Raw genomic sequence first — 24,559 nt, 5'->3', positions numbered from 1 at the left:
GAGAGCAAAGGTCCAAACTGACGCGGCCGGCCTTTTCTCTGCAGCTGCTGCTTCCTCTGAGAACAAAACAACTTTTTTCCTCTTCATTAAACGTGTCGTGAAAATATCACAGTTATCAGCAGCAGCAGCAAATCTGGGAGCCGCTGAGATTCTGACACTCTGAGCTGTGAAGCTTCATGGCAGCAGAACGCTGCAGCCGCCGCATTTACTGCTTCTGCTTTTACCAGGCAGCAGGTGAAGTCCAGCTCGGCCCGTCAGAACCTACACCAAATACACTCCACACTTTTCAGATAGATTCTAAAAAATATCACAGGAATCATTTTCCCTATTCATCGTTCTGGAGGAAAACAGAAACTTTCAGGCTGGAAGCAGATCTGCATGCTGTTGAACCGATGCTAACAGGTGGGTTAGCCCCCACATTAGCCCCCCATACGCCCCCCAGCTCAACATGAGGACTTTAGTCCAGATCTGTCTGGCAGACAGAGAAGGGATTTCAGCACCAAATCCACCAGATCAATAAAAATATCTGCTAATTAGGCTGACCAGGAGGAGGAGGAGGAGGAGGAAGAGGAAAGAAAAACAAACAGTGAGTGCTGATTCAGGAGTCTAGACAGATCAGGAAAATCCCCAGACAGGAAGCTCCTGGAAGCAGGTGAGGAAGATGATGATCAGTCAGGGATCAGACTCTTCCTCTCTCCTCCTCTTCCTCACCGATCGGTTTCTCTGACCCCAATCCCCCCCTTTCCCCGGCCCCGCCTCCTTCCTTCCTCCACACTTCATCACTTTGACCTAAATCTGCTGGTTTAATCTCCTTCTCCTGCAGCTTCTCCTGCTCTCTGGAAAACAAACGGAGCCTAATTGTCTTAATCTGGCTGCTGGTCTTTTATTGTCTGCAGGATTCCACCCAACGATAACAGATCAATAACTGATCAATACTGCAGCTCTGATTGATTATCGCAGCTCCAGCTGCGGCAGAGCAGAAACGCTGTCAGATCTGGATTAAACCATGTAAACGCTTCAAACCTGGTTTCATGTCTGAATCATTTCATCTCCATGACGACAGATCTGTGAAAACATTTTACACAATGAGGATTATGATCTGCTCTGCACCATCTGCTGCTGCGGTAAATAACGCAGCTCCTTTCTGTGTGTGTGTGTGTGTGTGCGTGTGTGTGTGTGTGTGTGTGTGTGTGTGAGGTTCTGAAGCTCAACCTTTGGTTTCTCTCGCCTTTTTGTTTTTCAGGTGAATCGTCATGGTAACGGTGAGGCTGCAGTCAGATGACTCCGTCTGACTCTCTGCTGTAATCTGACATGATAATCTCATCTCAATCACCTGGCCGTTCTCGGCCAATCAGAGCCCATCTGCAGCAGGCGGGCGGGGCCGGCGGGGGCCCGGCTCGACCCGCCTGGGCCCGGTACCGTCCAACTACCTGCAGCTTGGCCTGGTCCACTTTCGGCTCTGCAGACGGTCAGCCAATCAGAGGCCGTGTTGCTGTTAGATCTTCAGCTTGTTGCCTCCAGGTGTGTTAGCACAACGCAACCAGCAACCACCTGAGAGGAGCAACTGCTGCTGCCCATCAAGAGGTCAAAAGGTCGTCTTTCACCAGTTCAGGGTCGTCGTTCTCCACAGAGAAACATTTCTCTCCAGTCATCCGTTGGTTTAGTTAGCGAGCTAAACAGGTAGCATGCTAACTAAATATTCAGCTCAAAGCTACGTTTTTAGCGAACTCTGAGTTAAATATTTAGATTGAAGCTTAATATTAAAAGTTAAACATGAATTTAGTGAGTTTTAGTTTTAAACTCGACAGTTAACAGCTTAAATATTTTGTTTGCAGATGTTTAACTCGTGTAAATATATACACACTTCAGGGATATTATTTAGTTTAAAGCTAAATGTGTAGTTTGTAAACTAAATATTTATCTTTCTAATTAAATATTTAGTTTGAGGCTGAAATCAGAAGTTAGTAAAACGTTTTTCTTTCTGCTCTTAATTTGTGACGGTAGCTTTACTCTCGGTGGCCCGTAGAACCGGTCCAGTCCACTGGAACCATCAGGGCTGACCTTTCCTCCAGGTCAAGGGTCAGGAAAGGGGCAGCTAGTTTCTCTGCAGACCCCACACATGCTGGACACAAACTGACCTTCAGGTGGTGCTGCAGGCTGAGCAGAGCTGCAGCCATCTTAAAATAAAAACCTCGTTTTTATATTTTCATTCTGTTCACCTGAAGAGTGAAGCTGGTTCTGGTTCTGGTCTAATTGGACCCGGTTAATGGACTTGTAACAGACTGATGATGTCATCAGTGTGGGCCTCAGAGGTATATGGACTGGACCCAGTCCAGAACCAGTCCAGAACCTTCAGCAGCTTGTTTCCCATCAACTTAATCATCTTAACTAAATTAGTTGGAATTAGCCCCGCCCCCTTCGCCCCCCAGTCGTTTTCTCGGCTTCCTGGATTAGACAGATTACTGCTCTGAAGCTGTTTTCCTTTGCTCTGCCGCCCCCCCGCCCATGCCGCCCTGCATGAAGCCGACAGCGGCGACCCGAAGGTCCGGTCCGGGTCGGAACCGGCCTTCCTGCTGACTCATGAAGCTGCACAGCCTGCAGTCTGGAGAAAATGGAGCAGGAAGGAAAAAACCTGCAGTGATAAAAATACCTCCGGGTCAAAGGTCAGCAGGGTTCATGGTTTTATGTCCAGCTGAAGATAAATCATTTTTTATAGTGAAACATTGAATCAGAACTTCTGGGCCAAAGTCCAGGAAACGTTGGACCAACATGGAGGAAACCAGAGTTTTACTGGTTAAACTGGGAAACAGCCAGTTCTCTCCTGACAGGAGCCTCAGCAAAATCTAAACTCATTTAGGAGATTTAATCAGTTTGATCTGAAAATGTGAGGCTGAAATTCTCCAGCTAAAAATAAATACTAATACTAAAAATGTTTAGTATTTTTCTTTTGAAATTTAAATGTTTGCACAAAGTTTTAATAACGTCGAGTTTCTGACGAGGAAAATGGAATCATTTTAAACAAAAACAAAAAACATGAAACCATTTCCCACATTTTATTTCTTTAGATTGGTTAATTTTCTTTCTGGTTACATGAACTGGTTCTGGTTCTGGTTCTGGTTCTGTAAAAACTCCTGGATGTTTTTACTGAGAAGTTAAACTGAAAGCAAAAAACTTGAAGTTTTCATTTTAAGATGTGAATCATGTTTAAAAATTTCATCATAACTTTCAAACCAGCCAAACTGGAAGACCAGAACCAGGCCGTCCAAAGCCATCCTGAGGGCCGCCGGTGGCCCGCGGGCCGCGCGTTGGACACCCTGGTTTAGAATAAAATGTAAAAATAAATTAAAAAATGTTTCATCATATTAACATCTGATAACAACAATCAGTTATTACAATAATGTTTCTTTAATCTCAGACTTTTTCCTCAACATTTGGACTTTATTCTGAGATAAAACCGGAAAATCTGGACCAGAACCAACCGGATGTTCTCTGGACCAGAACCGAACTCTTCCAGCTGGTCCTCGCTCTGCCGCCCAGAACTTCGCTCCTCCTGCGGCTGAAACTGCGCCAGAAATCCCCGAGCGACGGGATTTACGGTCCTGGCTGACAACGTCACTTCCTGTCTGCCGGCCTGAAAGTTTCACTTTCTGTTCAGCCCGGAGGTTCAGAGTCCGCTGGTTCCGACCGATATTAGAGGCCCCGGACCCCCAGCGGCGTGATGGCGTTCAGATACCCCGAAGCCCGGAGAGACCTGAACCAGGTGAGTCCGGCCTGCTGGGCTCGGCTCGGCTCGGTTCGGTTCGGTTCGGGTCTGCTGCTCAGGTGCGGAGCGAGACAGGTAGAGGCTGAGGGAGGCTCCGGGTCAGGTGGAGCTCAGGCAGAAACCAGCATCATTACTGATAATTAATTATCAATAATCAGTTTTGGAGCTGCAGGAAGAGGAGCTTCCCACCCGCTTTCACTTTCCCTTCCTGGTTCTGATCCGGACGGTTTGGTTGCAGGAGAGCCAGGCTCAGACCAGAGCAGAACCGGGCCAGGGCCGGATCCAGGGTCCTGGGGGCCCAGGGCCAGATCCAGGATCCTGGGGGCCCAGGGCCGGATCCTGAACCACCACAGTTTAAACCAGTTCATCCTCCCAAAGAACTGGTTCTCAATCCAGTTCAGTCAGTTAAAAAATGAATGTGTTCATGTTCATAGTTCAGTTGTATGACCTGAAGTAACTAAATGGAGGTTCAGGCTCTTCTTGCTCTGATTTAATGACGTCAGATTGTTGCTCTCCTCCGCTGGTAAAACTTGGTGGAAGGTAGAACTTTTCCATCCTGCAGCCTGAACCTTTGACTCTGTGAGTCTCCCTGTGATCCGGTTTGGAGCCCCAAAGCTTCGTTCCGGCGCCGTTTCGTTCAGCCTGCAGGTTCGGTGTGAAGCTGCTGCTCACAGTTTTTGCTCAGAGCTTCTCGGTACCAACGAAACATCCGGAACCAGAAGATCCGGTTTCAGAGCCAGACTCTGATTGTTTGTTTGTGGAACAGGTGGATGATTACCACGGAACCAAGATCCCGGACCCGTACGCCTGGCTGGAGGACCCGGACAGCCCGGAAACCATGGTAACGCCCTCTTCCTGCAGAACCGCCCCCCCCCCCGGCGGTTTCGGGTCTGATCCGATCTGTTGGCTGCGCAGGCGTTCGTGGAGGAGCAGAACCAGCTGACCATGCCGTACCTGGAGGGCTGTGCGGTCCGGGCCCGGTTCCAGCAGCGCCTCACCGAGCTCTACGACTACCCCAAGTTCAGCTGCCCCTACAAGCGGGGGTCCAGGTACACAGCAGCCGGGCCGACCCGGGTCTGGACCGGGTCCGACCCGGGTCTGGACCGGGTCCGAACCGGGTCTGGACCGGGTCTGAACCGGATCCGGTTCTCTTCCCACACAGAAAACTCTGGTTGAACTCGGAGTTCAGAACAAGTCCACATTCTAATTAAAAATGTTTTATTTGTATTTAGTTGATCATGAAAACATTTAAAAATGTGAAATAAATCTTTTCTAGATGTAACCTGAGTTTAACAGCAGAACATTAATTCGTTTTATTTGGACCGAGCGGTTCAGGAAGCTTCTGTAATATTTATATATTATGTACCATTTATAAGAACAATATTTATTTTAAAACAATTATTTTATATCTGAGTTTTTACAGCGTTATGCAGTAAAACACTGTAAAAAGTTCAGCTCTCTGGTTCAGATGATCCTGAAGGTTTAAAACAGAAATAATTTTAACAAAATGTTAAAATTATTGCAGCATTTTAAATGAAATGTAACAAAGTAACATATTAATAAAAAATAAAAATACTACCATAATGAATCATAGTATTAAGAGAATAAACTTGTAGAAGAATAAAGTCAAAATAATGAGAATGAAGTTGTAATAATAATATTAGTCATAAAACTGCAACTTTATTCTTGTATATTTATTTATTAGTTTTATTGGTTTGTTAATAAAGTTATTTTATTTTGAAGCATTCCCATGCTAACAGGAGAAGCTAACTGGTCAAGTTGATCAGGTTTGGTGTCAGAAAACCTTCAAGTGTTTTAAACTTCAGTTTAAAGCAGAAAATAAGAATTTAATGAAATAAATGTAATAAAAATGTGATTTTAACTGAACCTGAACTGGTTTTCATCCAGTTCAGGAGCGACGGCGTTCTACACGAACTCTGGAGGTTTACACATTTTATTCCAGATTATTCCAGATTATTCCAGATTATTCCAGATTCTCCCTGCAGGTATTTCTACTTCCACAACGCGGGCCTCCAGAACCAGGACGTTCTGTACGTCCAGGACTCGCTGGACGCGCCGGCCTCCGTGTTCTTTGACCCGAACTCGCTCTCTGAAGACGGAACCGTGGCGCTGAAGAGTGAGTCCGGCTCAGAACCGCTGCAGAACCGCTCCAGAACCGCTCTAACCCTCTGTCTCCTCAGTGGGCCGGCTGTCTGAGGAGTGTGAGTACTTTGCGTACGGGCTGAGCAGTGCCGGGTCAGACTGGGTCACGCTGCGCTTCCTGAACCCGGTCGGTCTGGCGCCGCTGCCCGATGTTCTGGAGCGGGTCAAGTTCAGCTGCCTGGCCTGGACCCACGACGCCCGCGGCGTTTTCTACAATTGCTACCCGCCTCAGGACGGCAAGGCTGACGGTCAGAACCACGCACCGACCCGGATCTGGTTCTGACAACAAACCAGAACCGCCCAGGTCTGGCTCCAGATCAGAACCCGACCAACAGAACCAGAGTAACCAGTTCCTGTCGTCCCTCAGGCACCGAGACCACGTCCAACATCAACCAGAAGCTCTTCTACCATCGGATCGGAACCGAGCAGTCCGACGACGTTCTGGTGGCCGAGTTCCCGGACCATCCCAAATGGCACAGCTCGGTTACGGTGAGTCCGACCAGAACCAGGTTCTGATCCAGAAACCAAAACCAAGTGCATTCACTCTGAGACGGGCCGGACCACCAGAACCATCAGAACCCTGCAGAGTAATAACCGATTCTGGTTTTCATCCCACAACCACTAATTATGGCCCAGAACCAGTCCAGGTCCAATCAGAACCAACCTGATTCAGACATTTTCATAAAAATATTTACGGATCAGAACCGGTCCAAACTGGTTCATATCGAGTCGGAACCAGATCTAGTTCTGTTGTGTTTAATGACCTGGAGAAAAAACTCAGATTTCTGTGTCAACCTGGTTCTGGTTTGGTTCTGGTGCGTCAGTAGGTCCAAATATTTAAGTTGTTTTGTGTGAATTTCTGCAGATCTGAAACTTTCCAGGTTCGACTCGTTAGGAGAATCCGGTTCCAGGTTTTAGTTCTTCTGGGTTTTGGACCCGGCTGACGCTGCGTGTTCGGTTCTGCTGCAGGTCTCAGATGACGGCCGGTACGCGGTTCTGTCCATCACCGAGGGCTGCCGACCCGTCAACCGGCTCTGGTACTGCGACCTGCAGGCGCTTCCGGACGGGATCCAAGGTGGGTCAGGATCCCTGGAGACCAGACCGGACCAGGCTGTCCGGACCGGACCGGACCGGACTGGGCTGACTGGACTGGGCTGACCGGACTGGACCGGACCGGACCAGGCTGTCCGGACCGGACTGGGCTGACTGGACTGGGCTGACCGGACTGGACTGGACTGGACCAGGCTGACTGGACTGGGCTGACCGGACCGGACTGGAGCGGACCGGACTGGACCGGACTGCAGCAGCTGCTCTGCTTGGGTTCATGTTTAGTGAAGCTTCTGAGTTTCTGAGGAACAACAAGAATTTCAACAAGTGAAGAAACTTCAGGATGAAACTCTGAGAAAATGTGAACCTGAGTGAATGAATGAATGAGTTAATGAGTGAATGAATGAATGAGTTAATTAATGAATGAGTTAATGAATGAATGAGTTAATGAGTGAATGAATGAGTTAATGAATGAATGAATGAATGAATGAGTGAATGAATGAGTTAATGAGTGAATGAATGAATGAATGAATGAATGAGTTAATGAATGAATGAATGAATGAGTTAATGAATGAATGAATGAGTTAATGAATGAATGAATGAATGAGTGAATCTGTTATCTGCTGCGTCGGTGTGAAAATGAGTCGTTTCTGCAAGTGGATTCAATACGGAGGTAAAAATCCTTCCTTGTTTTTCCTCTGGAGTCATTTCCACAGAAATCCGGAACCGGACCGGTTCTGTTGCGTTCTGCAACCACGACTCAGGTGGAACTTTGCTGCCGGCGACTTTGACTCATCCCAGTTATTTCTTCCTGAATAAGCACGACGTTTCCTGGTTTCTGAAGCAGGATTTCCATTACGGTGGAACGATTAATCACGATTAATCGATTATTGAGATAAATAATCCATAGTTAACTGGAGCGAACCAACAATCAGTAGTGAAGCAACACTGTAAAAATATAAAGATTTAAGATTAAAAACTTCTTTGACTCTTCAAGGACTTTTTATGATCTAATTATGAATCAGTTGATGAAACAATAATCAGCAGGTCGGTTCTGCTCGGTTCTGATCTTCAGCCTGAACTTTTCACAGGTTGAAGTCAGAAGGATTTTTATCTGCAGATCAAACGGTCGCTATGGAAACACTGCTGTTGACTTTTAGACATCTAGTGTTGATTTTCTCATTTAAAGAAACAAAATTATTTCTTTATTTGGATCTTTTAACATTTTTCTAATATTGTATAAAACAGCAGTTAAATGAAAAATCTAAAGAAAGTGGCAATTTTCTGATCCAATCGATTAATCATTAAAATAATTGATTCTTAACACATGAAGATTGATGAAAATGTGAATTAATCCTGATAAAAATCTTTATGATGATGTTCAGCAGCAGTTGCTTCGCTGGCTGGGTTCTGCAGAGGTTCTGTTGGTTCTGTTGGGTTCTCTGTGTGCAGCTGATGAAATCCAGTTCGGCCTGCGGACCTTGTTGTGTTGTGGGAAGTTTCGGCGCCGGCTGTGGCCACTTCCTGCTGTGTGGTTGTGAAAGTGTTCTGGTTCTGCAGGTCTGCTGCCGTGGGTCCGGCTGGTGGACGACTTCGAGGCGCAGTACTCCTACGTGACCAACGAGGGCAGCGTGTTCACGTTCCGCTCCAACCTGGACGCGCCGCGCTACCGCCTCATCAACATCGACATCCAGAACCCGGACCAGCAGAACTGGACCACACTGATCCCGCAGCACGAGAAGGACGTCCTGGGTGAGCAGCCGCCCGGCCCGGTTCAGCCCGGCCCGGCCCGGTTCAGCCCGGTCCCGCCCTTCGGCTGGTTCCGGTGCCGGGAATGAAGGGAAAAGTCCGCCAGCAGCAGACATACGCAGAGCTCTCGTCCTCAGAACCGCAGTCCGGAGCGTTGCGAAAGCCTTTCTGTGAATTCCTGGCTGGCGTTTCCATGACGACCGACCACAGAGACCAGGAAGTGGTGGCCGGCGGCCGCGCCGCCGTCAGAGGAAACTCTGCGGAAAAGCGAAACTGGTCTCAGACGCCAGCGGCTGCGTCACGCCGGTGGAGGGAATCAGATCAAACTGCAGAAGCTTTGAATTTATAACAGTTTCAGTTTCTTCCCCTCTGACCTCTGGATCCGACCTGACCTCTGCCCTCTGGCCTGCAGGCTTCGTCTCCTGTGTGAACCAGCGCCACCTGCTGGTGAACTACGTCCACGACGTGAAGGACGTGCTGCAGCTGTTCGAGCTGAGCAGCGGCCGCCTGCTGCAGGAGCTGCCGCTGGACGTGGGAACCGTCGCCGGGGTCAGCTGCAAGAAGAAACACTCAGAGTTCTTCTACAAGTTCACCTCCTTCACCACACCGGGTAACCCACCGCTGACCTCTGACCTCTGACCCCCTGCCTCCAGCTGACCCTCTGCTCTCCATCAGGGATCATCTACCACTGCGACCTGAGCCGGCCCGACCCGGAGCCCCGGGTCTTCAGGGAGGTCGAGGTCAAAGGCATCAACCAGGAGGACTTCCTGACCAGCCAGGTGAGCTCCGCCCCCTTCTGGACACTTGGACCCGACCCGAAGGTTTGGCCAGAACCGGGACAGAAACACATTTTCTTGATCATTTGAACTTTTGGTCCATTTTTTCCACCAATCCCGTCCGTGGCTCAGAGTGATGTCAGGGCGGCCATCTTGTTTTTACAGCTTCTGTTTACTTAAGTTTGATCAACTCAACAACAAAGTCAGAATAATCCGGAGATAAAGTCTTAAAGGGCCGGTACCAAAGGCACTGAACGTTTCCTGCCCTCAAACTTTTATTTCCATTTTAGAAAAGAAATCGATATTTTTAAAATTTAAATCACAAATCGGATCAAAGAAAAATGAGATTTTATGTTTAAGCCTGAGGTTCTGCTGTTCGGACCTGCTGGTTCTGTTGGGTCTCAGAAACCCAGCAGGAGGTCCGATCTGACCCCTGAAGTTCTAACTGGGTTCTTCCTGGTTCTGCTGGCTTTGGGTCAGCTGGCTGATCAGAACAGATCCAGATGATTCCGGGTCCAAACAGAACCAGGCCGATCTGTGAGGAAACATTTCCACCTGCTGGTGAAAAGCAGCAACTGCAGCCAAGCAGAAACTGGACCAGAACCAGAATAACTCAGCCACGACCAGCAGAAACTGGACCAGAACCAGCAGAACTGAGCCAGAACCAGGAGAGACTGGACCAGAACCAGCGTTTTGCTTAGGAATCTTTGGAAAGTTCTGGTAGAAAATGGACTGGTTTCAGTGAAGTCAGTCCATCCTGAATGTTCTGGACGGTTCAGTCCGTTTATCTGGTTCTGACGGGTCAACACTGAGCCCAGATGACTCATTTCTGTAGAACCTGAAATTCTCCCCAAGTTCTGATGGATTCTGGACCTCACGGATCGGAGGTTCTCTTCGGTTCTGACCTGTCAGTCTCCTATAACCCACCAGAGCCGGGTCGGTTCCGACCCGTGCGTCTCTCCCAGGTTTTCTACCCCAGTAAGGACGGAACCAGCGTTCCCATGTTCCTGGTCCACTCCCGGGACCTGAAGCGGGACGGAACCAACCCGGTCTTCCTGTACGGCTACGGCGGCTTCGAGAACTCCATCCAGCCGTACTACAAGTGAGCCACATCGGCCGGTTCCGAACGGGTTCTGGACCAGAACCGGGCCGCTTTGTGTTGCAACCCGGTTCTGGACCAGCGGCCGGTCCGGTTCGAATGTTTCTTTCTTCTCAGCGATTTGAACGTGTCGGTATCGGGATCCGGGTCTCAGTTGTGATTCTGGTTCTGACCCAGTGTGGCCTACCTGCTGTTCGTGAGACACCTGGGCGGAGTTCTGGCCGTGGCCAACATCCGGGGCGGCGGAGAGTACGGCCTCACCTGGCACAAAGGTACCGCCGGCTCTGGTTCTGGACCCGGCTCTGGTTCCGGTTCTGTTCTAAAGATGTTCTCCGTCTGCAGCCGGAACCTTGGAGCGGAAGCAGAACTGCTTCGACGACTTCCAGAGCGCGGCGGAGTTCCTGATCCGGGAGCGGTTCACCTCGGCCAGCCGGATCGCCATCAACGGAGCGTCCAACGGCGGCCTGCTGGTCGGTGAGTCGGGTTCTGGACCCGGTTCTGCAGAACCTTGAGTGGGGTGTTGTAGGGCTGCCAATGAATCGGTTTGAGCAATTCATGGAATATTTCCTTTTTCCCGTCGTGCTCTCCGGGTCAGCTGGGCGGCCATCTTGGTTCCCCAACATTTTACTGAAGCAGAAACATTTGAGTGAAAATAGTCAAAACCTTCCGGTTTGGTTTTCTTGCTGCCGCTGCTCCGTTCCGGACTCGGTGAAGTTCTGCCGGTTCTGTTGCAGCCGCCTGCATGATCCAGCGGCCGCAGCTGTTCGGATGCGTCGTCGCCGAGGTCGGAGTTCTGGACATGTTGAAGTTCCACAAGTTCACCATCGGACACGCCTGGACCACCGACTACGGCTGCGCAGACGACCCTGAGCAGTTCCAGTGGCTCATCAAGTAAGAACCAGAACAGAACCAGGAACAGAACTACAACCAGGAACAGAACCAGGAACAGAACCAGAACAGAACCAGGAACAGAACCAGAACAGAACCAGAGCAGAACCAGGAACAGAACTAGAACCAGAACAGAACCAAGAACAGAACCAGAACAGAACAGAACCAGGAACAGAACCAGAACAGAACCAGAACAGAACCAGGAACAGAGCAGAACCAGGAACAGAACCAGGAACAGAACCAGAACAGAACTAGAACCAGGAACAGAACCAGGAACAGAACTACAACCAGGAACAGAACCAGAACCAGGAACAGGAACAGGAACAGAACCAGAACCAGAACAGAACTAGAACCAGAACAGAACTAGAACAGAGCAGAACCAGAACAGAACCAGAACCTCTCTGTCCTCAGAAACATGAATATCCTAAAACTTCAAACGGCTGAAATATTTCTGAACTTTTCCCTTTAGGATTTCACATTAGATTTAGTTTATATATATATATATATATATATATATATATATATATATATATATATATTGAAGTTTTTACTGACATTAAATGTTTAGATTTTTTGCTTTGCTTAAATGTTTTGGGTATTTAGAGTCAAATAACAGCAATAATTAAATAAATGCTAATGTTCATTTTTAAGTTTTAATATTTTCACCATTTTATTCCTTCATTTATGAAAGTCTCTGCTCCAAACTAAATATTTAGTTAGGAAGTTAGTGAGGTTCCAACTAACCAGCTGAAGTCTGAACTAATAATTTAGTTTGAGAAATAAATATTTCATTTAGTCTAAAATAATGGTTTTTATTTTGCTCATTAAATATTTACTTTCAAAATAAATATTTAATTCCAAATTAAATATCTATTTTTCAAACTGAATGTTTAGCTCAGATCTAAACATTTAGGTTCCAAACTAAATATTAAATTTAAAAGCTAAATATTTAGTTTGTGAATTAAATATGTAACCGATGGATTATGGCCGAGGAGTTCAGGTGAGAAACAGCGCCACCTGCAGGCCGAGTTCAGTTTGCAGTTACATCACTAAAACATTTAGAAATTAAAAACAAAAACCAAGATGGCAGAATGTATTAATTTTAGGATAAATACTGCAATATATTCACTAATTATATTATAATGTTCGCAGTTTACTAAAGTATTTTTTATCTATTCTGTATCATTTTGCATGAAATTCCAGACTTTCTGTAAATTAGTTCTAACTTTTATTAAAATGCGCCATTTGTCCAGAGTCTGCAGAGAAATTAAAAAGTGTATTTTGGCTGAACTGTAGTTATAAAATCTTTGAGTTTTAGTTTCATGGAAAACTCAAGCAGTGAGGAAAACCAACAAAAAACAGAAAAAACCAACAAAAAACAGAAAAAGCCAGAAAAAAACGTCAAAAACCAGCAGGCAGGAAAACATGTTGATTCTTTGTGCATTTTGGTGAAAACCTGAAGCGACAGATTGATGGAATTTGCCGTCTGAGGGCCACACAGAAAGTTACGGCGGGCCGTATTTGGCCCCCGGACCTTCAGGTGCTGTAGAACCTCCGGGCTGGTTTGAGCAGCCCAGTCTGCATCAGAACCAGCAGAACGGGTCTGGACTCTGTCCTGTCTGCAGGTACTCTCCCCTCCACAACCTGCCGGAGGCGCCGTACTCTGGCCCGCAGTACCCGGCCGTCCTGCTGCTGACGGCGGACCACGACGACCGCGTGGTTCCGCTGCACACGCTGAAGTTCTGCGCGGCGCTGCAGCGCGGCGTGGGCGGCAGCCCGCAGCAGCGCCGGCCGCTGATGCTGCGCGTCGACACCCGCAGCGGACACGGCGCCGGGAAGCCCACGGCCAAGGCCATCCTGGAGGACACGCACATCTTCGCCTTCATCGCCGAGACGCTGCAGCTCCACTGGAAGGACTGAAGCTCAGAGTCCAGATCCGGCTCTGAATGAAAGATGTCCACCTTCAGTAAAACCTCCGCTGGTCCAGAGTCAGGAAGAGATCCAGAGATCCACTGAGGGATCTACACTGAACAAAGAAAAACATGATCCAACTGTAAAACATTTATTCAAATTAAGTTTGTCAGATTTACTTTATTTACATTTGGTTACCATGACACCTTAAGAAACTTGATATTTTGGACAAACTAACAAATTAACTCAATTTAATTTGGATCTGTTGTTTTATTTTTTCAGTGTAGATTCAGGATCAGAACCGGAAAAAAAAGTTTCAATCTTTGACTCACTATAATAAACTACAGTTTTAAATGTAAATTTAATAACTTGATTGTTTAAGCATTTTTTCCTGCAGTAAATTGATCTTCCAGGACAAAATTACATAAAAAAAAACTTGTGATATTTAGATCTATTTTTCATCCCACAGATGGAAACATCCATCTTTATTTTCTGCAAAAGTTTCATGTTTTTCTTCATTTTAAAACCTAAAAACAAAAATAAAACGTGACTCTTTAAAAATAAGACATTTCAAAATATTCACTTCTTGCAGATTATTTCACTTCAGACATTTTCCTGTGAGAATTTAAATTATCTGCCAGTGGAATTAGTCATTTAATGTCTCACTGAAACGTTACTGAGTTAGTTTGTCTTGTTTTATAGTTTTCTGAGACATTTGCACTAAATTACTTGGTATGACGTGTTTTTGCAGTGCAGCTGGTCTTGACCTTGATCCAGAAAACTTTTCTTTGAGTTCTGCTGAGATGAATCTGCAGCTGCTGGTTGCAGGAAACCTCTGAAGGATTTCAGTTGCCATGGCAACAGTCTGGAGCGGTTTCAGCTGGATTATTTTGTAATAAACTGCAGCAAGAATCTGAATCGCTCCATAAATCACATTTGGTGAGTGAAGTTCTGCTGCAGTGCCGTCAGCAGCCACTGGATGGCAGCGTGTCTCTGCAGAAGCAGCTCCAGCAGCGGCGGCGCTCAGGGGTCAGAGGTGAAGCGGTGAGCAGGATCTCTGCGGTGCTGCTGGTTCTGGAGGTTCTGGCGGGTCGCTCAGTTTAATCTGATGTCATCCTGAAGCGTCTGGTGGAGGATTAGCAGGCAGAGCGCCGCCGGGCCGCAGGTTCTGAATCTGGTTCTGAATGAGGTTCTGAAGACAAAGGCGAGAATAATGAGGGGAACGGGCCGGGCCGCAGCAGGATCCCTGAGGAACTCCAAGCCTTCATCTCCTTCATTCAGTTTCTCCTCCACGAAGCTCAGATTAGCTCCTAAAGCCGCTTTGGGCCGCCGAGCGGACCGGACCGGACCGGATCAGAACTTTAGAAGTTTCTCCTTCACAGCAGCTTAGCGATGGACCTGCGCTCCGTTAATCTGCTCTCCCTGGAGCCCGGCGGCTCCTCGCCGACCCGAACAGAACAGAGGAAAACCAGTTAGACTTAGACTGACTTTATTATCATCTTGCATGTACAGGGTGAATACAGAACCAAATTTTGTTGCATACGGCTCAGGACAATGTTTTGAGGTTCCAATGTTGTGAGGTTACTCCAGAATAAAATAAAATACAGTATAAAATATGAATATAAATCTAAATATAAAATATAAAGTGCAGGACTGACAGTAAAATAGAAGTTATTTAGCTCTGTACATGTGCAAGGTATAAAGTGGAGACCAGTTTTTGAGTGCAGTCCAGTTAAGAGTTCAGCAGTCTGATGGCAAGTGGGAAAAAGCTGTTTCAGAACCTGGTGGACCTGCACCTGATGCTGCAGAACCTCTTTCCAGAGGGCAGCAGGGAGAACAGTCCATGGTGGGGGTGTGAGGGGTCACTGACGATGTATCGGCCTCGGGACACGCAGCGCTGGGATGAAATGTCCTGAATGGAGGGAAGGGGGCCCGGATGATCCTCTCTGCTGTCCGCACCACTCTCCTCACGTTCTTCCAGTCGGAGGCGCTGCAGCCTCCACACCACACAGAGAGGCAGCTGGTCAGAATGCTCTCTATGGTGCTTCTGTAGAACGTCTTGAGGATGGGCGGGGGCAGGTGTGCTCTTCTCATCCTCCGCAGGAAGTACAAGCGTTTCTTTGCCCTCTTGACCAGAGACGTGGTGTTCCCAGTCCAGGTGAGGTCGTTAGTGATGTGCACCCCCAGGAATTTGGTGCTGCTGACCACCTCCACAGCCGAGCTGTTGATGAGCAGTGGAGCGTGGCTGGGCCGGTTCTTCCTGAAGTCGACGATCATCTCCTTCGTCTTGTCAACGTTCAGGATCAGGCTGTTGTCTCTGCACCAGTCCACCAGCTGCTCCACCTCCTCTCTGTAGTCCAGGTCGTTGTCGTCTCTGATGAGGAGTTACATCAGAACCAGACCAGAACCCAGAACCAGAACCGTGTTCTCCTTGGGCTGTGGGTTCTCTGGCTTCCTCCCTCAGTCCAAAGAAATGCAATTAGTGTCTCTGAAACGATTAGTTGTGATTAATCAATTATTGAAATATTACTAATTTAGTAATCGATTATTTGTTAAACTCAAGACGATTTCCAGTCAAACACCAAGTCAGAGCAGCAATGAAGCCAAACAGAAACACTGAATGCTCCAGTTAATGATTAACCGATTAATAAATGAGTTGATATTGTTTCAATAATTGATTAATCGTGTCAGACCTAGTTTAAGTGTTTATCTGTTGAGCTGCTCTGATGCTAACAGACTGAACAGACTCAGGTTTCCGGTTTGAAAAAGATGGCGGCAGCTTCACATTTTCCGCTGAACAGTTGCAGTTAGTAAGTTGCTGTCTGGGTTCAGTGGGTTCAGTGGGAGTGAATGAACGCGGCGTCCTGCGTGGGCGGCTCCACAGATGAAACTCATCAAGTCTCAAACTCCAATAAGAGCTAATATTCAGAGTATTGATCGCTGCTGCACCTTTATGAGAGAAAGATGATGACGTCATTGTGTTTTTATTCACTGTGACCTCAGTTGCTGCTGCGCTTCCCACGCAAACATCATCTGCACTTCCGGTCACTTCCTGCGGTCACGTGACCAGGTGACGCAATCTGCGTCTTCAGGGAGGATCTCTGCAGGACGTGACGTCATACTGGGCTCCAGTTAGCATTCAGTTCTTCCGGTCCTCAGCGCGTCGCTTCCTTCCGGCTTCACGTCACAAACTCCCAGGAAAATAAAATCACAAGTCGGGCCAATTATCTTTGGACTTTCCAAAATACCTGGAATGTAAATCTAAAAAGTTTTAGTCTGAAATAAAGAGCTAGCAGCTAGCTCAACGTTTAGCTAGCAACCTAATTATTTAGTTGGCTAGTTGAATATATGAGGCAAAAAATATTTAGTTTGGAAAATAAATGTTAAAGCTAAATATTATCAACGATGAATATCGTGGTGAGTTTTTCCTCTGAGACTAAATAACCGAAACGTTGCTTAATTTTTTTACTCTGAGTTGATTCAGCATCTGAAGAGGCGGAACCGGCTGCTGGTGTTGGACTTTTTAATAACACGTTTAAATATTGCAACAGCCATCAGATTTCCTTCAGTCAGGTAAAAATGATTATCAATCTGTTTTATATTCCAAATGTAACCAGTAAAACTTTTCCACGGTGAGCAGATATTAGATCAACACGTTATTCAAACAAATTATAAAAATAGATTTGGCATTTCAGATACATATTTACAGTATTAAACATCAAAACTGGAAACGTGGAGCTGGGCTGAGTGAAGAAGAAGAAACCCAAACGACCCGGACCGCGAACTCACCGCGCACAGGAGGAGAAGGAGGAGAAGAAGAAGGAGAAGGAGGAGGAGAAGGAGAAGAAGAAGGAGAAGAAGAAGGAGAAGGAGGAGGAGAAGGAGAAGAAGAAGGAGAAGGAGGAGGAGAAGGAGAAGAAGAAGGAGAAGGAGGAGGAGAAGGAGAAGAAGAAGGAGAAGGAGGAGGAGAAGGAGAAGAAGAAGGAGAAGGAGGAGGAGAAGGAGAAGAAGAAGGAGAAGGAGGAGGAGAAGGAGAAGAAGAAGGAGAAGGAGGAGGAGAAGAAGAAGAAGAAGAAGGAGAAGGAGGAGAAGGAGGAGAAGTGCAACAACATCATGTTTACAGCAGGAATCACACAGGCTGCCACAGAACCAGCGAGTCCAGTTAAAGTTCAGGAACGCACAGATACTGTGTACCGACAGTTCAAACATCCCTCTGCCGGTTCCGAGTCCAAACCCAACAGAACCGGACGAATAAAACCTTTCTCTGTGGAGACAATAAATATGGATAAATATGCTTACAGCAGGACGGCCCCCAGGGGGCGCAGCGCCTGGAAAACACCACGAACTGAAAAACATTTCTGTCCCTGTCTGATCAATCAATCAATCAATCAATCAATCAATCAATCATATTTCACACACAGAGTGAAATATTTTAATCTTTTCTTTCTAGTAGTTCTGATGATTTTGGCTCAGAATGAAAATCCAAAATCTGCTTCACATAAAAAATAATAAACATTAAATAAAGTAAAACAAGAGCCTGAAATCCCAAAAACTCACAGAAAACCTGAACATTCAAATTATTTTAAAAAATGAATTAAAGACTGAAATCCCAAAATTTATTGTCTCAGAAAATCTAATATTAATAAATGAACAAAAAAACCTGAAATTCAGTGTCAGAAAATCATAACAAGAAAATCAAATAAAATGAAATAAATAGGAGACAAAAAATTGTCACAGAAAATCTGAATATTAAAATAAATAGATAAATAAAGTATTAAAAACCCAAACTTTTGTCTCTCAGAAAATTTAAATATTACATGAGATCAATAAGATGATATTTTAAGCAGAAATATCAGAATTCTGGGAAACATTTTTGTCTTTTTTCTCTCAGTTCCTCCAGATTCTCCCTGTTGCTGCGGCATCTTTTCCTACCACACTTTTTCCTTCCACTCAATTTTCCGTTAATATGCTTGGATACAGAACTCTGAACAACGAGCTCCTTCAGCGTCTTGGTGTCACGCCACCACTTCTCAATGTTCAGATCCAACTTTGGCTTTTCCTTCTCTGAGGTTTAATCATCAGAATTACAAGAAGTTTCTGAAATCTGACAGAAAAAACGGAATTTTTTCTGATATTCCACTTTTTTGAGCTGAACCTGTAAACACAGAAACATGAGGACTGTTACTGAAATGACGTCCAGCACAAAGAAAACCAGGAAAAAGCACCAAGGAGAAGAAAAACCCGACAGTTTGAACATTTTCCAGCGTCTGTTTCTGATTGGGCCACCACTGAAGCCCCGCCCACAACGCCCGCTCCAGTTGGTCGGTCGGATCAACGTGGAAACACGAGTCCTTCTGCCAAGGTTTGTCATAAAGGGACATTCCACCAAACCTGTCCGTCCGGGGCTCTGATTGGCCAGAGGGAGCGGCAGAGGTCACAAAGGTCACATGACATCACTCCTTTGGGGTCCTTGGGTCGCGCCGCTGGCCTGTCCTCCAGGGCGGACGCTCCCCGCTCGTCTCCTCCTGCACACCTGTGTGAGGCGCTGCAGCCGCAGCCAGGTGAGTCCCGGTCAGACCTGGACCCCCCGGTCAGACCTGGACCCCCCGGTCAGACCTGGACCCCCCGGTCAGACCTGGACCCCCCGGCCGTGCATCTGGATCACCTGCGCCCGCAGCGTCTGGATGGCGGCCAGGATCAGCTTCTGGTGGTCCAGGGAGGTGACGCCCAGGCTCAGCACGTCTCTGCAGAGACACAGACACTCAGAAGCTGCGGCCTACGGCGCGCCATTAGTGACTAAACTAAGACTATCACACACCAGGCGGCGGCTACTTCCATGCAGCGGGAGGTTACATCCATTCTAAGACCTAATCAAAGATCAGCTCGCTTCGCTGAGAAGGAAACTACTAGCTACTGTTAGCTTTGGAGAGGCTAAGGACTAGCATGCTGGGAATAATGTAGCCACTGGATTGGCTACTTCCTAACACCATCACATCACATCAATCCTAACATCAGCCTCCCATAGGCTAACTCTAAGCTTTCCAATGCTAATGCTAGGCTATTGAAGGCTAATGCAGTTGATGCTGGATGACTAAAAAAACCCAGCAAACATTCTCTTCCTCTGCTAATGGCTACTAGAGGAAGTAGAATGCTACTCGTTAGCCTCTCCAATGCTAACGCTAGCTAGACCAGTAGCTTTCTTTAGAATGGATGACAGTAGATTCTGCTGGTGGCGCCATATTCCTAATTTTGTCCCTACAGCATGCCGTAGCATCCCTCAGGTGTTACTGAAGCCACTCACTGTACGGTCATGCGAGCCACAGACTCCAGGTAGCAGTATCCTGCAGCGGTGAAGTTGTCCTTGTAGCGGCTCATGTCCACGGCGTCCAGCCACTCTCCCACCGAGCTGAAGGACGGGAAGGAGGGCAGCGGCCGCTCGGCCAGGGAGATGGACGAGCTCAGCGTCCTGCGGGAGCAAAACGACGGAAACATTAGAAATCAGCCCGGCAGCCTCTGGCGAGCCGCCGCCGCCGCGTCCCAACCTGCGCGCCAGCGTGGACGAGCCGATGCCGTCCGGAGAGCGGACGCTCTTACTGAGCGCCGAGTGGATCTGGCTGAAGCCGGGCCGCTCCGCCCGCTCCTTCTGCCAGCAGTCCAGCATCAGCTGGTGCAGGTGGGGGGGGCAGTTGACCGGAGCCGGCAGCCTGAAGCCGTCCTCAATGGCCTTTATGACCTGCACACACACACACACACACACACACACACACACACACACACACACACACACACACACACAGGAAGTCAGGTGAGAAATTCTCCACCACTTCATCTATAATTAGCTTCATACGTGAGGGACAGCAGAGCTGTGTGTGTGTGTGTGTGTGTGTGTGTGTGTGTGTGGGTGTGTGGGTGTGTGTGGGTGTGTTTGTTGTCCTACTTAAAAACTTTATTAAATGACCTCTAACCTTTGTTTACAGAAAACATCTTGGGGTTCATTAATAACTCCTGGGACTGAGCTTCCAGTTTCCTCTTCCTAATGCCAGCAGTTTCTCCAGAACCGGCTGCTAACCGGACCGGACCGGACCGGACCAGACACCTGCTGCTCCTGGACCAACCAGCAGCCTCCCATTGGGAATATCTCAACGTTTTAGTTTCTGTTATCAGTTTCATTTCCTCCTGCTGGCTGGCGAACAGAACCAGAACCTTTAGAACCCAAAATACCGTCTGGATTTCTTCCTTTTTGAGCTCAGGTGGAAAAGCTCTGAGTTCTGATGGGAACATGAGGAGAACCACAAAGATCCGATCTGAACCAGATGAAGCTGAAACTAGTTCTGGGTTAAAACCAACAGATTTTTATTCAAAATGTAAAAAACTGTTTGAGTTTCGGCTTCATTGCTGCTGTGATTGTGTTGCTCTTTGTTAGAGCCTCTGATTAATCAATTACTAGTTTAATAGGTTATTGAAATAATTGTTAACTAATCACCATTAATTGCTGAAGCCGTAACTCTGATTTTCAGGGACCCAACATTGTATTTACAAGTTATATATTTCAGGTGAATTAATATCTATTTATCTGCAAACAGGCTTCAGTGATTGTTTTTAATAAATCTGAGTGAAGGACATGAGTTCGGGGCCGGTGGCCCCTCCTGCCCCTGCGTAGCTGCAGCCCTGGTTCCTCCTCTGCTGCAGTAAACAAACGATCAGCAGCATCATTTCATAAACCCTCCATCTGAGCTTTCATAAAACGCTCCTCAGCTCCTGACATTTCCATTTAATCAGCGGCGCCGGGGAAAGGCCACGGCGGATCGCAGGCGGACGGGTCCACAGAAACCCACTTATGATATAATGTCTCCATTTAAAGTGGATTAATATCTCTGCTGCTCTACAAGCTTCACCTTTCACCTCTCAATTGGAAAGTTTGATCATCTAACGGCGACTGAGAGGAAACTTCACCAAAGGTCAGCAGGAAGGTCAGAGGAGGAGCCTGATGCTGCGCAGCAACTCATGCATATTAACTCTGAACACTGCAAAACCACAAAATCACACCCAACACTTTTCATCAACATTAATAAGGAATTATTGACTGAAAACAAACTACGACATCCTGCTGAAAAGTTACTGGAAGGTTAGTTTTGTCTGATTTCAAGGACATTTGAATCTCTAGAAACTAAATCAAAATTACTTGGTAAGATTTTGTGTTTTTGCAGTGAACTCTGGGAAACGCAGCAGCGGGAAAATCTGCAGGGTTTTCCTGTGGAGCCGAAACCGTTCTGCTCCACCGACCAAGAAACCCCAAAATGAAAACCATAAACCATAAAAACCCAAAACAAAAACAATAAAAACCCAAAAATAAAACTCCAGACTGTGACTCCGGACCGGATCTGCTGCATGTCCGTCTGCAGCAGAGAAAGAACTGCTTCCTGGTTCTGGTTCAGCTGCATTAAAGGTTCTGGTTCTGGTTCAGCTGGGGAAGCTGAAGGTTTTCAGCTCTTTAGAGAGAGAAGAGGAGAATCGGGTCGGTACCGAGGCGGTCCGAGTGTCCTTAAGGGAAGCAGGATTAGTCACGCAGCTGGAGAGGCTCAGACTCCATTTGGGTCAGGAAACAGCAGCGGGTTGGGGAGGGGAACCGACTCACATCCTGGGTGCCCATGTCCCAGTAGGGCCTCTCTCCGTAGGACATGACCTCCCACATGACGATGCCGAAGCTCCAGACGTCGGAGGCCGAGGAGAAGCGGCGGTACTGGATGGCCTCCGGGGCGGTCCACAGAACCACGCTCTTCCCTCCGTGCTGCAGGGAGAACAAACGGGGTGTAAAGGTCAGGGGTCAGCGCTCAGAGCCGGCTGCAGTGAAGCTCCGCCTCTCACCAGCGTGGTGTAGATGGAGTCGATCTTTTCCTCCTGAAGCGGCCTGAAGCCCGACACCTTGCAGGTCAGGTTGGAGTTCACCAGAACCTGAGAGGAACCCGATGACAGATCTGAGGTTATTCTGCCTCTACAGACACAACCACTGGCTAGAACGCTAGCTGAACAGCTAACACACAAGATAAACAGCTAACACGCTAGCTAAACAGCTAGCATGCAAGCTAAACAGCTAAAATGCTAGATAAATAGTTAGCATAGCTAATCATAAACCATTAATAATAAACATTAGCTGAAAAACAGAAAAGTAAATTAGCAGTTTAGAATTAGAAATTTTATTTAGGGGAAGCTAATTGTGCTAAATGTTAATAAAATTGCTAATTGAAACGTTAGCTGTGCCAGTAGCACATTAGATGTTTGCCACATGTTAGAGTTCTACATGAATGTTTATGGTTTAATGTTCTCTAAAGTTCATATATTTTGATTCTTTCTTTGAAACCTTGTTGAAGCTAACTTCCTGTTGGAGACAGGAAGTGACCTCCTCCCGCCTCACCTTGTGCGCTGCCAGCCGTTTGTGGACGAATCCCATCTCAGTGAGATATTTCATCCCTGAAGCCACTCCGGTCAGCATGTCCATCAGCTGCATGACGCTCAGCTGGCCTTCATGTTTCTGAGGAGACACCAGGCGGCGTTAGCTAGCTCAAAGCTCCTTCGTCAAGGTCATCAAGGTCATGAGGGCAAAAACATGAGCGAGTGCGGAGCCGTACCCTGAGGAAGGAGTCCATGGCTCCGTTGGTCATGCTCTCCTCCACGATCATCATCGTGTTTCCTGAAGACACAGAGAGAAACGGGTCCAGTTGGTTCTGCTGCGTTAAACTCAGAGGTCGGGTTCAGGAACCCAGCAGGAGGAGATGAGAGCAGAAACAAACTGATTCATCTTTATCCTGCAGAAACAGAAACTTTTCTAGACAGAATGAATCGGCACCAGAAAACGTTGACTTCCTGCCGGACCGACTGACAGCGGCCATGATGAAAAGAACCAGTGTTATTCCCCTGAAAGTGGTCATAATGTTTTGCCTGATTGAATTAGTGTTCATCTCCAACATCAACATCACACACACACACAATTATTTATTTATTTCTACATCTAGTGGCAGTTTTGGCAGGATCAGTCCTCCATAGTAAAGCCTCCAGACTCAGACGATCCAGAGGTGCAGCTGGTTCCTGCAGCTGGAGTTCTACATGGATCCGTGTTCCAGGCTCGGACCGGAGAACTGATCCAGAGAACTGAACCAGAGAACTGAACTAAAGAACTGATACAGAGAACTGAACTAAAGAACTGAACCAGAGAACTGATTCAGAGAACTGATCTGGTCCAATCAGAGGAACCGGAGCGTTGGGGCTTCAGTGATGGAAAACAGGAGATTTTGTCGTCTGACAGCGAGAGGGTGTGGGCGAGCAGGAGAGAGAGAGAGCAGGTGTTTCGGGGGAGGGAGGCAGGTGGAGGGCTGTGTGTGTGTGTGTGCGTGTGTGTGTGTGTGTGTGTGAGAGGCGGTGGGAGGGACTGAAGAGCATCTCAGCTCCTGCTGCTTCTGAAGCACCAATTACTGGATCCTCCACATCTGCAGCTGCTGCTATTTGCAGCTCCTCTGCCCCCCCTCCCCCTCCCCCGCCCCCACAGAGCCGACCCCTGACCCCGGCTCACCGGTGGTGATGACGCCCTCCAGCCGGATGATGTTGGCGTGGTCGAACTGGCCCAGGATGCCGGCCTCGCTCAGGAAGGAGCGGCGCTGCTTGTCGGAGCAGCCGGCCCGCAGCGTCCGGATGGCGACCGGCAGCTCGCGCTTACTGGGCAGCTTCAGGCAGCCGCGGCACACCTCCCCAAAGTCACCTGCAGGGGGCGACACGGCGCAGAGGCACAGCTTCAGCTCAGCGTTTTCCACACGGCCATGAGGGAAAACACAGATTTATTACCAGGAATCGATCTGATAAACTTCAGGGTTAATGGGAGGAAATGGACAGCGCCACCTTGAGGTCAGAGGCAGCAGCGGCTTCGCGTTATGGTTCAGGTGAAAACATAACGCAGAAATAATGAAGAGCTTTAACAGAAACACGGCACTTTTATGATTCGATCTTCACTGTACTAAACTCTGAGGTTGTTCACAGATTTATAAATGTCAGTTTCAAACTAAATATTTAGTTAGAAAAGTAAATATGCAGTTTGTGTAAATATTTAGCTAGCTCAGTGCTAAGAGTTTAGCTTACCTACTAAATATTTAGCTTAAATTTAATATTTAGCTCTAA

At 47.4% G+C, this 24,559-nt stretch overlaps 2 protein-coding genes across 2 annotated transcripts in view; one reads left to right on the top strand and one right to left on the bottom strand.

Annotated features, from left to right (window-relative positions):
• Positions 1-3,607: 3,607 nt before the first annotated feature.
• LOC102218829 (prolyl endopeptidase-like) lies at positions 3,608-13,960 on the top strand. Its single transcript, XM_023344951.1, has 15 exons — positions 3,608-3,760; positions 4,530-4,604; positions 4,679-4,812; positions 5,770-5,900; positions 5,965-6,174; positions 6,294-6,415; positions 6,896-7,001; positions 8,534-8,725; positions 9,135-9,332; positions 9,398-9,501; positions 10,464-10,600; positions 10,775-10,869; positions 10,940-11,071; positions 11,332-11,488; positions 13,111-13,960. The coding sequence occupies exons 1-15, from the start codon at positions 3,719-3,721 to the stop codon at positions 13,403-13,405; spliced, it is 2,130 nt and encodes a 709-aa protein (XP_023200719.1). The 5' UTR covers positions 3,608-3,718; the 3' UTR covers positions 13,406-13,960.
• Positions 13,961-18,216: 4,256 nt separating this feature from the next.
• epha10 (EPH receptor A10) overlaps positions 18,217-24,559 on the bottom strand; it is a 79,787-nt gene continuing 73,444 nt past the window's right edge. The window contains exons 11-18 of the mRNA XM_023344942.1: positions 23,961-24,146; positions 23,023-23,084; positions 22,809-22,925; positions 22,262-22,348; positions 22,032-22,184; positions 19,939-20,129; positions 19,698-19,862; positions 18,217-19,140 (exon numbers count right to left, since the gene is read on the bottom strand). Coding sequence (XP_023200710.1) covers positions 19,026-19,140; positions 19,698-19,862; positions 19,939-20,129; positions 22,032-22,184; positions 22,262-22,348; positions 22,809-22,925; positions 23,023-23,084; positions 23,961-24,146 — 1,076 coding nt within the window. The 3' untranslated portion in view covers positions 18,217-19,025. The remainder of the gene's footprint in view (positions 19,141-19,697; positions 19,863-19,938; positions 20,130-22,031; positions 22,185-22,261; positions 22,349-22,808; positions 22,926-23,022; positions 23,085-23,960; positions 24,147-24,559) is intronic.

The sequence above is a fragment of the Xiphophorus maculatus genome, chromosome 13, assembly GCF_002775205.1.
Source record: "Xiphophorus maculatus strain JP 163 A chromosome 13, X_maculatus-5.0-male, whole genome shotgun sequence".
Taxonomy (NCBI): domain Eukaryota; kingdom Metazoa; phylum Chordata; class Actinopteri; order Cyprinodontiformes; family Poeciliidae; genus Xiphophorus; species Xiphophorus maculatus.
This window is presented reverse-complemented; position numbering and strand designations above follow the sequence as displayed.